Source organism: Pongo pygmaeus, chromosome 18 (assembly GCF_028885625.2).
Source record: "Pongo pygmaeus isolate AG05252 chromosome 18, NHGRI_mPonPyg2-v2.0_pri, whole genome shotgun sequence".
Lineage (NCBI taxonomy): Eukaryota > Metazoa > Chordata > Mammalia > Primates > Hominidae > Pongo > Pongo pygmaeus.
Window position 1 is genome coordinate 43,695,708 of NC_072391.2, and position 13,553 is coordinate 43,709,260.

A 13,553-nucleotide genomic window follows, 5' to 3' on the forward strand; every position below is an offset into this window, starting at 1 on the left:
TTACCAAGTGAATAATTTTATTAAGGTCCTGAAGGTGAGTGTCCGGAGGTGCTGGGTAAAACACATCACAGGTAAGAAACGGGAAACCTACCTCAGCATTTCTGAAAGGCACAATCTATGGAAGGGAAACCTAGCGTAATAAAACCCTCACTGGATGTACATGGAAAGGAGTATGGTGAGCTGTTTCCTTTTTAAAGGATGAGACCTTCATAAATTGGCCCCTCGGATTCTGGTGATTCCCGCCGCAAGCGCAAATGCTCCAGCGTGTTATGAAAATGTTTGTTAATCTGCTCTGTTTCTTCACTGGATTCAAGATTTGGGAGGTCTTCTCGAATCTTTTGGATAAGCTGGTTTAAAACCTGAATTGTTACCTACAAAAGAATATGTACAAATTCATGATCAAGCACGTACCACAAAAAATGAAAGGCAATTTAATAAAACTGTTTTGAGAAGCTTGTTACACTCATCAATTACCTGAGTAATTATGAAAAAAGAAAGATGGGGATACAATTCATAGTTTGAACAACTACTATCAAAAAAAAACAACAACAACAACAACCCTTTAAAACAAGCAAAATTGGCCCAGCGCAGTGGCTCATCCCTGTACTCCCAGCACTTTGGGAGGCTGAGGCGGGCAGATCACTTGAAGTCAGGAGTTTTGAGACCAGCCTGGCCAACATGGTGGAAACCCATTTCTACTAAAAATACAAAAATTAGCTGGGCGTGGTGCCAGGCGCCTATAACACCAGCTATTCAGAAGGCTGAGGCATGACAATTGCTTGAACCTGGAAGGCAGAGGCTGCAATGAGCTGAGATTGCGCCACTGCACTCCAGCCTGGGTGACAGAGCCAGACTGTCAAAAAAAGAAAAACAAGCAAAATTTTATTTAACTTACAAATGTTGACCAAAACTGTATTGCTAAACGGATACTGCGGTTAGGAATTATTATTATTATTATTTTTGAGACAGAGTTTCACTCTTGTTGCCCAGGCAGGAGTGCAATGGCACAGTCTTGGCTCACTGCAGCCTCCACCTCCTAGGTTCAAGCGATTCTCCTGCCTTAGGCTTCCAAGTAGCTGGGATTACAGGCGCCTGCCACCACGCCTGGCTAATTTTTGTATTTTTAGTAGAGATGGGGTTTCACAATGTTGGCCAGGCTGGTTTCAAACTCCTGACCTCAGGTGATCTGCCTGCCTCAGCCTCCCAAAGTGCTGGGATTACCGGCATGAGCCACCACGCCCAGCCTAGGAATTATCTTAAACTAGAACATTATGACAAATTAGCCTATTATTTGACATCTGTAAATTATTTTATATTTTTCAAATGAACAGTGATTAAAGTATCAGAATGATAAACTTTTGTACATATCAAATCTCCTAAGAGTAGGAAGGGAAAATATTAGTTTATTAACAACACTTTATTAATTCACTTACCGCATCATTTTCCTTTTCATAAAAATAGATATATCTGTTCAGAATTTCTATAAAAAGCTGCACTTGTAAAGAGGGGTCCATGCACTGATTTGCTATTTTTAGAGCTTTCTTTAGGCACTCCATTACCCTCTTGCCTCCGTGAAGCTAAAATGAAAGGGCAGGGGGACAGTGAAGAGATTAATGAAACATCCCGTTTTCATACAAAGAAACACAACACTACCGTGCTCTTTCGTGTTTTAAAGGGACACAACAAATTTAAATCCTTTTCATTCTCCTTCTTCTTGTTTTGAAGTACACAGCTGTATTTTTTTAAAAACAGGTAGTGGTTTGAACTTGCTATGTTACAATATCTCAAAGCAGAGGCTTCACTACAGGATGAGACTCTCTTTTTTAACAAAACAAAGCAATTTTGTTCATCAGATTTCCAAGCACCCCAAATGTTTCACCTCCAGAACACAAGGCCATGGCAACTGATCCCTGTTATGGATCCTGTCTGCTATCATGCAGTCAGGAATGACCTTACCTCCTCCCCATGTTTGTCTGTGTTTCTGCCAGACCAGAAGAGATGTGCACAGGTGCTCACAGCTCGGCCCTGATCAGGTTTCTTTAGAAGTTTGGATGCAGCAAGGGCACACTGAGTCCTCAGAGGTTCGTGATTCTCTTCACTGAAGCACTTCATCCTTTCAAAAGTGCCAATGATCAAGGTGATGGCAGCTAGCTGTGCTTTGGAGTCACTGATTTCATCTTCATACAGAGAAAATGCCTAGTGAACACAAAGCAGAAAGGACTTTCAAGGACCAACCATCCTCTAGTTGAGCATTTTCCAAAGTACTTGTCACCAAACCTCCATCCTGTGAGACTTCTGCAGCCTTCATATCAGAACATGCTGCACCCTCTCTTGAGAGCCACGGGACACAGGTGAGATGGTAAAAATGCTAACAAGTTGCAATAAAGAAACTTCTTTCAACTTTGTTTAACCCAGGGTTCCCAAACTGAATTTTGGGAATTGAGTGCATTTCCCAAATTTCATGTTCCATGAAACACTTTTACCATGACCCACTTGGAAATCTTAGATTTCATCAGCAAATGATCAACATCAGTCAATTATGACAATAATATTAACAGGTTCCATGATGGTGGGAAGGTGGTAGTTACATATTCAGTAAAAGAAGAGTAAATTCATGTGCATTACCACCATGCCGGCAAACAAGAAACTGAACCCAGCAGAGCTGACATGACAACGCAGAAAAAACAGAGCATCACCTGGGACATGAATTCATATGCGACTGTTTCATGATTTTCAAAACCAATTTCCCCAGCAGCTAGTGCTCCTTGAAGAAATAGTCTTAAGGGCAATTCTGCCAGCTCTGCTTTGATCAAAGCACTGATAGTCTGGTGGGCAAATGAAAAAATCTTCTGGCACTTCTTTTCCCATTTGTCATCCTAAAACAAGAAAAAACATTTTAAGTTACCTTAAGTTCAAAATTAACTTGTTCCAGGATATCCATTTTAATAGAACAAAATAGTGAACGCGGTAAGTTGAGTGCAGTTTTCCTGTCATTTTCCTTCTCTGTTTCAGTTATAGGGCAAACAAGTAAATCAAGCAGGATGTCTTCTCAAAACATCATTTGAGGTTAAATTGCCTTTGCAATGTTAATGTATTTGGTATTTGTTTTTTCTTTTTGAGACAGAGTTTTGCTCTTGTTGCCCAGACTGGAGTGCAGTGGTGCAATCTTGGCTCACTGCAACCTCCATCTCCTGGATTCAAGTGATTCTCCTGCCTCAGCCTCCCGAGTAGCTAGGATTACAGGTGCCCACCACCACACCCAGCTAATTTTGTATTTTTAGTAGGGGCGGGGTTTCACCAAGTTGGCCAGGCTGGTAACTCCTGACCTCAAGTGATCTGCCCGCCTCAGCCTCCCAAAGTGCTGGGATCACAGGCGTGAGCCACCACACCCAACCTGTTTTTCTTTCCTTTTTTTTTCTTTTAAAAAGCTCTGTTACCCAGCTGGAGTGCAGTGGTGTGATCACAGCTCATTGCAGCCTTAACTCCTGGGTTCAAGTGATGCTCCCACCTCAGACTCCCAAATAGCTAGGACTACAGGCTCGCATCACCACACCTGGCAAATTTTTATTTTTTATTTTTTGTAGAGATAGGGTCTCATTCTGTTGCCCAGGCTGATCTTGAACTACTGGCCCCGAGCAAACCTCCCACCTCAGCCTCCCAAAGTGTTGGGATTACAGGCATGAGCCATCACACCTGGCTGACAATTGTTTTTTCTGATTTGTAAGTTACATTCCCAAATTGGAGAAAATTAGAAAAATACACAAAATCATCCACACATCAACCCTAAATCTACCACCCAGGGATAATCATTGGTAACATTCAGATGCTAAATGTCTTCCTTTCTTTTTTTCTATGTAAATGTAATGTAACTGGCATTTTTGTGTTTGGTTTTCTTTTTTCTCTTTGGCGCGATCTCGGCTCACTGCCACCTCTGCCTCTTGGGTTCAAGCCATTCTTCTGCCTCAGCCTCCTGAGTAGCTGGGATTACAAGCGCGCCACCACACCCTGCTAATTTTTGTATCTTTAGTAGAGAAGGGGTTTCACCTTATCGGCCAGGCTAGTCTTGAACTGCTAACCTCAAGTGATCCACCCATCTCAGCCTTCCAAAGTGCTAGGATTACTGGCGTGAGCCACTGCATCTAGCCCTTATTTTCTTGAGAGTTAAACAAAATCAATTCACACTTCAAGTAATTTGTATCTAATTTTTCTTTTCTTTTTTTTTTTGAGAAGAAGTTTCCCTCTTGTTGCCCAGGCTGGAGTGCAATGGCATGATCTCAGCTTGCCACAACCTCCGCCTCCCAGGTTCAAGTGATTCTCCTGCCTCAGCCTACCGAATAGCTGGGATTACAGGCATGCGCCACCACACCCAGCTAATTTTGTATTTTTAGTAGAGATGGGGTTTCTCCATATTGGTCAGGCTGGTCTCAAACTCCCGACCTCAGGTGATCTGCCTGCCTCAGCCTCCCAAAGTGCTAGGATTACAGGCATGAGCCACTGCGCCCAGCTCTAATTTTTCTTTCACTTATTTTGTCCTAACAATTTTCCCGATACTAATTCGAAATCATTTTAATGACTAGAAAATATTATGGAGACTGACTATGGCATAATTTATTTAACTATTCCCTTTTAGAAATAATCTCTAATATTACAATGAATGTTCTATATACACTAAGCTTTATTGAGACCCTAATTATTCCCTTAGTATAAATTCCTGGAATTCCACTTGGAAGTAAAATTATTGGATATTTTAACACCCTACTTACATACTGCCAACTTCCTAGAAGTATTATATTAATTCACACTGCCAACATTAGATGAGAATGAATTTTCATCACACCATCGCCATTGCTGAACCTTATTTTTCATTTCTCTTTGCCAATTTGATTTCTTAAAAGGTTCGCTGTTGTAATTACAAGCAAGGTTAAATATTTTATCATGACTGACTATCCAAATTTCTTCTTGTTAAAGCAATCAGTTCTTTTCATTTTTAAAAGATGGCGACAGGCTGGGCACGGTGGCTCATGCCTGTAATCCCAACACTTAGGGAGGCTAAGGAGGCAGGAGGATCGCTTGAGCCCAAGAGTTTCAGACCAGCCTAGGCAACATGGTGAGACTCTCTCTCTACAAAAAATAAAAAATTAGCCAGTGTGGTGGCACATGCTTGTAGTCCCAGCTACTCAGGAGGCTAAAATGGAAGGATCGCTTGAGCCTAAGAGTTGGAAGCTGCAGTGAGCTGTAATCATACCACTGTATCCCAGTCTGGGCGACAAAGACCTTGACTCAAAAAAAAAAAAAAAAAGTGACAGTGGCAGTCATAGACCTTGGCACAGTGCATGACAACACAGTAAGAAATGCTAGTAAATAAGTAAAGCCTAGTTACTTTTATTTATTTGCCCTAAATCGTTTTGATCCCCAGAATTTTTTTATCTTATAACTGAAAGTTTGTATTCTTTGGCAACTACTGTTCTAGTCTTTGCTTACACAAGTTCAACCATTTTTTAGTGACTGGGTCTCCCTCTGTCACCCAGGCTGGAGAGCAAATGCATAATCATAACTCACTGCAGCCTCCAACTCCTGGGCTCAAGCTGTCCTCCTGCCCTAGCCTCTTTTTTTTGAGACAGAGTCTCGCTTTGTCACCCAGGCTGGAGTGCAGTGGCGTGATCTCGGCTTACTGCAACCTCTGCCTCCCGGGTTCAAGTGATTCTCCTGCCTCACCTTCCCGGGTAGCTGGGATTACAGGCATGTGCCCTCACACCTGGCTAATTTTTGTATTTTTAGTAGAGACAGGGTTTCACCATGTTGGCCAGGCTGGTCACAAACTCCTGATCTCAGATGATCCACCCACCTTGGCCTCCCACAGTGCTAGGATCACAGGTGTGAGCCACCACACCCGGCCCGGCCCTAGCCTCTTGAGTAGGTAGGACTATAGGCATGTACCACCAAGCCTGGCTAATTTTTTAATTTTTTTTTTTTTTTTTTTTTTAGACGGAGTTTCACTCTTGTTGCCCAGGCTGAAGCTCAATGGCGCGATCTAGGCTCACCGCAACCTCTGCATCCCGGGTTCAAGTGATTCTCCTGCCTCAGCCTCCCGAGTAGCTGGGACTACAGGCATGCGCCACCATGCCCAGCCAATTTTGTATTTTCAGTAGAGACGGGGTTTCTCCATGTTGGTCAGGCTGTTCTCGAACACCCGACCTCAGGTGATCTGCCTGCCTCAGCCTCCCAAAGTGCTGGGATTACAGGTGTGAGCCACCACACCTGGCCTTTTTATTTTTTGATAGAGATTGGGTCTTGCTATGTTACCCAGGCTGGATGAATTCAACTTAAAAAACAATTCTACATATAAATGAAGTCATACAGTACTTGCCTTTCTGTGTTTGGCTTATTTCATTTAGAATAATGTCCTCCAGATTAATCCCTGTTGTCATAAATGGCAAGATTTTCTTCATTTCTATAGCTGAGTATTATTCCACTATGTAGAGAATATGTGTGTACATACGTATATATACACACATATATACATATATACACACACATATATACACAACACAATTTCTTTACTCATCTATCGATGGACACTAAGGTTGTTCCCATATCTCAGCCATTGTGAATAATGCTGCAATAAACATGGGAGTGCAGATATCTCTTTGAGATACTGATTTCCTTTCCTTTGAATAGATAACTAGATGTGGGACTGCAGGGTCACATGGTAGTTCTAGTTTCAGTTTTTTGAGGAACCTCCATACTGTTTTCCATAATGGCTATACTAATTTATATTCCCACCAATAATAAACAGGGTTCCCATTTCTCTACATCCTTGCCAACACTTGATTTTCTGTTTTTTTGATAACAGTTATTCTGACAGATGTGAGGTGACATCTCATAGTGGTTTTGATTTACATTTTCCTGATAAATGATGTTGAACATCTGTTCACATACCAGTTGGCCACCTGTATGTCTTCTTTGGAAAAATGTCTATTCAGATCCTTTGCTCATTTTTAAATCAAGTTATTCATTTGCTTGCTATTGAGTTGCATTCCATATATATTTTAGATATTGACCACTTTTCAGATGTATAGTTTGCAAATATTCTCCCCCATTCCATTGCCTGTCTCTTCACTCTGCTGATTGTTTCCTTTGTTGTACAGAAGCTTTTTAGTTTATTAAACTTATTTTTGCTTACTTTTTGCTTATTTTAAGCTTATTTTAAACTTATTTTTTGCTTATTTTTAAACTTATTTTTGCTTTGGTTGTGTAGGTTTTTGGTTTCATATCCAAAAAATCATTGACCAATGACAAGGAGGTTTTTCCCTATGTTTTCTTCTAGGAGCTTTATGGTTTCAGGTCTTTAATCCATTTTGAGTTCATTATTATATATGGCATAAGATGAGAGTCCAATTCCATTCTTTTGCATGTGGATATCCAACTTTCCCAATACTATTTATTGAAGAGACCATTCTTTTCCCCTTTGTGTATTCTTGGTGTCCTTATCAAAGTTTAGTTTATTGCATATGTGTGGGTTTATTTCTAGACTCTCTATTCTGTTCCATTGGTCTACGTGTCTGTTTTTACACCAGTACCATATTACCACACTGTTTTAATTACTATGGCTTTGTAATGTAGGCTGGTTGCTATTTTTATTGTTATATTCACAAATTCCTATCCATAAATGCTGGTGAAGAGTGAATGATAAGCTGGCCTGATAAAAATTGGCCAAAAGCTGCTGTTTCATGCTGGTAGGTCTACTGCATACATCTTTTTTCTCTATTATGAGAAAATCAAGTCCATACTGAGGCCAGGTGCAGCGGTTCACACCTACAATCCTAGCACTTTGAGAGGCTGAGGCAGGAGGATCACTTGAGGCCACAAGTTCGAGACCAACTGGTCAACATGGCAAGACCCTGTCTCTACTAAAAATACAAAAATTAGCTGGGCATGGTGGTGCACACCTGTAATCCCAGCTACTTAGGAGGCTGACACACAAGAATCACTTGAACCCAGGAGTTGGAGGTTGCAGTGAGCCAAGACTGAGCCACTCTACTCCAGCCTGGGCGACAGAATGAGACCTTATCTCAAAACAAACAAACAAACAAAATTAAGTTACTGAGGTCGTTCCTTAACATTAACCTGAATGTCCAACTTTCAGGTACGTGAGCTTGCTTGAGGTATTTTCTTCAAAACTACACTGTGAAGACTCAAGCCATGGTTCCATTTTGAGGAAGAAAAAAGCTCATAAAAAGTTGCCCACAACTCATATTATTCAATGATATGCCTTTAGAGAGAAATGACTGCAATGCTAGGCCCTCTCCTTAGGTTTTAAAGCTAACCTGAATTAGAACTTAGGAAAGAGTTTCAGCATAAATTCACGCTGCTTTAATCTTGCATTTCTAAGTGCTTTTTATGTGATCCCTCAGTTAGTATGTGTCCACCAACATCACCGTTAGGAACACTTAGCACAGGATAAGTAACAGAGAGTTGGCGAAAATGGGATTTTATTATACCAGTCTATTTTTGTATGTTTGAAATTTTTTATAATATAAAACAAACACACACACACTCAGAGTGATGAAAGAGGAAAAAAACGTACCTAAATACTTAAAAGTAAACTCACCACTTTAGAATTCTCTTTATATCGAAAAGCCAGCTGGTAAGCTGCAAATACCAAAGGTGGCAGTGTGAAGCGAATCCGCTGATTTCCACCAGCTCCAAAATGTTTTCGTGCTGTGTTCAAAATCTGACCCAAAAGCATTAAAGAAAAAAAAATTTCCAAACTCTGATTAATCATTTGTGAAATAAATGTGGGCTCTAATCATCATTGCTAATATTTTGTGAATATATACAATGTACCATACTTTATGGTAGGCAATTTACATATTTCTTATCTCCTCAAGTTGTCACAACAACCCAGAGACAGATACAGTTCCATTTCACAAATGGGGAAGCCTGAGTTTCAGAGAGGTTGTATAACCTGCCCAAGGTAGCGAGTTAGAAGCAAAGATATATTTAAATATATTTTCATACACACATGTGCAAAGTATGCTGCACTGATAAAGAATGTAGGCTCTGGCCAGGTGTGGTGACTCATGTCTGTAATCCCAGCACTTTGGGAGGCCGAAGGTGGACAGATCAGTTGAGGTCAGGAGTTCGAGACCAGCCTGGCCAACACAGGGAAACCCTGTCTCTACTAAAAATACAAAAATTAGCTGGGCGTGGTGGCACACACCTGTAATCTCAGCTACTGAGGAGGCTGAGGCAGGAGAATTGCTCGAACCCAGGAGATGGAGGTTGCAGTAAGCTGGGATCATGCCACTGCACTCCAGCCTGGGTGACAGAGCAAGATTCCATCTCAAAAAAAAAGAAAAAAGAAAAGAGAAAAAAAGAAGGCTGTGAAGATACTCAACAGACTCACATTTAAAAGCAGATGCTAATACTTATTACATGTGTGGCCTTGGGCAAATTATTTACCTTCTCTTAGCCACAAGTTTCTATAAACTCCTAGGGTTGTTGGGAAGATCAAGTGACACATGTGAAGTCTCACCACTACTTAGCACAAGGCATACGCTCAGTAATATTAACTATTACTATGATACAGAACAACTATATGCATATTTCTGGTACATCATACCTCCTCATTCAAAAAAATATTAAGACCATTTAAGTCAAGGAAAATGCTAATATACTTTAAAAGAGCTACTTGTGAAATATTCCATGAATTCTGTGTTGTTCTTGGATTTTTTTTTCTGAAATGGCACAACATATAGCGAATTCAGAAAAATTACAAGAAAAACACAGAGTTGATAAAATATTTTTAGTATATGTGACACAATGGCATTCAGGTTTTGTGAAATTCCTGATATGGTAGATGAATAAGAGAATGCATTTCCCCTAGGGGCAGTCAGAGCTAATGACCCTATCATTAAAGATCTCCATACATGGGAATAACCAATCAGCCACATGCAGAAGGCATACTGTTTTTTGAGACGAAGTTTCACTCTTGTTGCCCAGGCTGGAGTGCAATGGCGTGATATCCACTCACTGCAACCTCCACCTCCCAGGTTCAAGTGATTCTCCTGCCTCAGTCTCCCAAGCAGCTGGGATTACAGGCGCCCACCACCATGCCCAGCTAATTTTTTGCATTTTTAGTAGAGATGGGGTTTCACCGTGTTGGCCATGCCGGTCCTGAACTCCTGACCTCAGGTGATCCATCCACCTCAGCCTCTCAAAGTGCCGGGATTATAGGTGCGAGCCACCATGCCCCGCCGGAAGGCATAGTTTCTAACTACTATATTTGGTAGGCAACAGAAAATGAACACAGATACAAACAATCTCACACAGAAACATAAGGCAATCAGTTAAAATACTCAGACAGTCACTCTGTACAGATCACATAGCTCACAGAGCACAATACCATAGTCCTGGAATGTTTGTCACTAAACCAAGACAAAGACCATCACACTATCAACAGAAGTCAGCCTCTTATTTCACACTGATTATGAAGAAGTACAGGAGTGTCAACTACAATGAAGAAAGTCAACAGAAAGAGATGAGACAGTCAGGACATCCTCAAGCAAATGTCTTTTTCATCATAGCAGCCTAACAGCCTTATGCATCCAAGAATGGTTAAACTACTTTGCCCAAACAATAATTAAGCAGCCAACTGTGCTAACCCTTCACTAAAATAAACTATCTATCTAGTATCAGTCACTGATACCCCTACTCAGGCAACATGTTTTATCCATTTCACAAAGATTCCCTGTGGACTAATAATAAAGAGAGAACCTCATGTGATTGTTCTTTATCAGAAAAAAAAAAAGTTAAGAAAAAGGCAAAACGAATTTTTAAATCTTTCATCAAAAAACAAAAACTCACATTTTCAATATGACAAATATAATTTATACTTGCAAATTTGGAAAAGTAAAATTAAACATAAGAATTGTATTTCTTATAAAGTTTATTATAAGCTACACATAGTTCAGAAAAAAATGAACATGGAATAATTATGGGCACTCAAGTAAAAGAAGACAGACTTTTTTGTAATTCTCAGATAGTCTTCAAAAGAAATCAGAGCAACTGAATTGTTACTCACATGCTCCAGAAGTTTACAAACAATTATGTGTTTATACATAAAGTAAAAGCCCATGGATGCCATGAATCTTTTTTTTTTTTTTTTTGAGATGGAGTCTCGCTGTGTTGCCCAGGCTGGAGTGCAGTGGCACAATCTCGGCTCACCGCAACCTCCGCCTCCCAGGTTCAAGTGAATCTCTAATTCAGTTGCAATTCCTTCAAAACCATCTAAGACCAGAAAGTGAATTAAACCATTTTAAGCACTTGAACATGTGATTTCACTAGGAGCTGATACAAGGATATACTAAAGGTAAACTCATACCAAGTACTGCTGGTCAGGGTCCTCAGAGTGCAGCAGATGAATGAAGCGGCCCACAAGGCTCTGCTCATCAGCAAAATCTTCTGGATCAGGGTCTTCTACAGGTTGATCTGGCTGATCTTGAATCAATGTGGATACCAAATTCATTATGGAATCCACCTGTAACATGCGAGGCACAAGAAACCCACTGATGTGAAACCACTGGCATATAAAGCCATTATCAAAAGTGTTTCCAGTTATAAAATTACAATACAGTATCAACAAGATATTCCTTTTTTTGGTGAGAAAGTCGATACACATGTATGTCATACACACATATACAGACAAAAGTCTGGAAAGATATTCACCAAATGTTAATTAACAGTGGTTATTCTCTATCTGGTGGAATTATAAATGTTTTATAATTCTTCATACATCTCCAATTTTTAATTTATATAATGAAAAAGTTACTTGTAAATTTTATTTAGTATTGAATTACCCTCCCCTCCCATCTCAGGTATCTAGGTCCAAAGTCTAAAATTGTAACACAGTTTCCCTAAAATAGCACGTAGGTATTATCTTACCTGGTCTTGAGAGACAATTTCTGTGTTATAATCCAGAACATTACTAAGCACATAACAACTCATGCTCTTTCTGGACTCGTAGTCAAAGTACTCAAAGAGTGGGTGAAAGTGTTTTAATTTCAAGACTGTTAAAATATTGTTGTAAGTGTCAACTGGTATTTTCAAAAGTCTGGTGAGTTCCTTTGAAACTGCACTACTGGTAGCAATACTACAAAAAGAAAAACAGAAGTCTTAATGAATAAAATTAACCTTCTATATACACAAATAGCACTTGTTCCATAAGAATTTGAAACTTTTCATTACACATTAAAGGAAATGGGTCAAGTGAATCATACCACCACAGAAGACTATAACAACCTCCTTTCAAGAGGATAAAAATGCTTATCTAAACACAAATATATATTCATCTATTATTTTTCTGTTGATACAAAACTAGATACAGTTTCCAACTCATGAACAGATGGTAGAGCTGGAGTTAAGATGACTGTCTAGAATTCGATGACATTTCTAAGGGAAGTATTTTAAGTGGTAGTTTGGTTCCCAGGGGGAACCATATTTCATCATATTCATGATGAAAATAAGTAGGAAAAAAACTCCATGCAAAACCAGCAATTTGACACAATAGAAAAATATATAAACTATTTCTTCTGCATCAGATGTTGGTGATTAAGGAAAAGCAGGCTGACTGACTTTTAGGTAGTCGTTAGTAAAATCATTCTGTAGATATTGAGGCATATTGGGGCATTTATTACAACCTCTTTAGAGGTTGTTATTTCTAATTATTTTGTCTATTTTTACTTTAAAATTCACTTGGGGAGAAAGACATAGATACATCATTTAGTTTTTTTAATTTAAATTTTTTTATTTTTAATTGTATTTTTTATTAGAGACAGGGTCTCGCTATGTTGCCCAGGCTGTTCTCAAACTCATGGACTCAAGTGATTCTCCCAACTCAGCCTCCTGAATAGCTGGGATTACAGGTGCAAGCCACCACACGTGGTACATCATTTAATTTTCTCTCACACTTATCATTCCATATCTGGACTTGTTTTCAGTTCACACACACACAAAACCAAAAATGACCAAAAGAAAAAGGGTAACACAAAGGGAGGAAAAAAAGAAGAAATTTTCTTGATGCAGGTAAACCACCGGAAGGGAGATAGAAAGGAGGAAGATTACATGAGGTAAAATTCTGAAGAATATGTTGGGGGGAGGCAGGCCTGGCTTGACCCAAACCCAGAGCAGTGGGGAATGGGGCAGGAAGGGAACTGCTGGGGAAGGTAACAGGATCAGAGCTGCCCATAGTGGCCACTAGAGGACGCCATAAGTCTAGGACAGAACAGCTGAGGAGGCTTCAAGTTGGAAATAGTACTGTTGATATTTCCTTTAAGGTATCAAAATCAAAGCTCAAAATAGAAAAGATATTTAAACGAATTTAATTCTGCACCTTAAATATACATAGCCCCTCATTTTTCACCACGTGCTCATTCGTAGGAAAACACCACTTATGGAAATAAATACTGCCTGACAAAGTTTCCTTACCAGTTTAAGAACAAACTCATTCACATGCAAGCTTGTCCAACCCGAAGCCCACAGGCCACATGCAG

At 39.8% G+C, this 13,553-nt stretch overlaps 1 protein-coding gene across 2 annotated transcripts in view; it reads right to left on the reverse strand.

Annotated features, from left to right (window-relative positions):
* VPS35 (VPS35 retromer complex component) overlaps positions 1-13,553 on the reverse strand; it is a 27,726-nt gene continuing 14,173 nt past the window's right edge. For both annotated transcript variants that reach the window (XM_054452883.2, XM_054452884.2), the window contains exons 11-17: positions 11,947-12,154; positions 11,387-11,542; positions 8,612-8,734; positions 2,697-2,876; positions 1,957-2,196; positions 1,434-1,577; positions 1-371 (exon numbers count right to left, since the gene is read on the reverse strand). In XM_054452883.2, the coding sequence (XP_054308858.1) occupies positions 192-371; positions 1,434-1,577; positions 1,957-2,196; positions 2,697-2,876; positions 8,612-8,734; positions 11,387-11,542; positions 11,947-12,154 (1,231 nt within the window). In that variant the 3' untranslated portion in view covers positions 1-191. The remainder of the gene's footprint in view (positions 372-1,433; positions 1,578-1,956; positions 2,197-2,696; positions 2,877-8,611; positions 8,735-11,386; positions 11,543-11,946; positions 12,155-13,553) is intronic.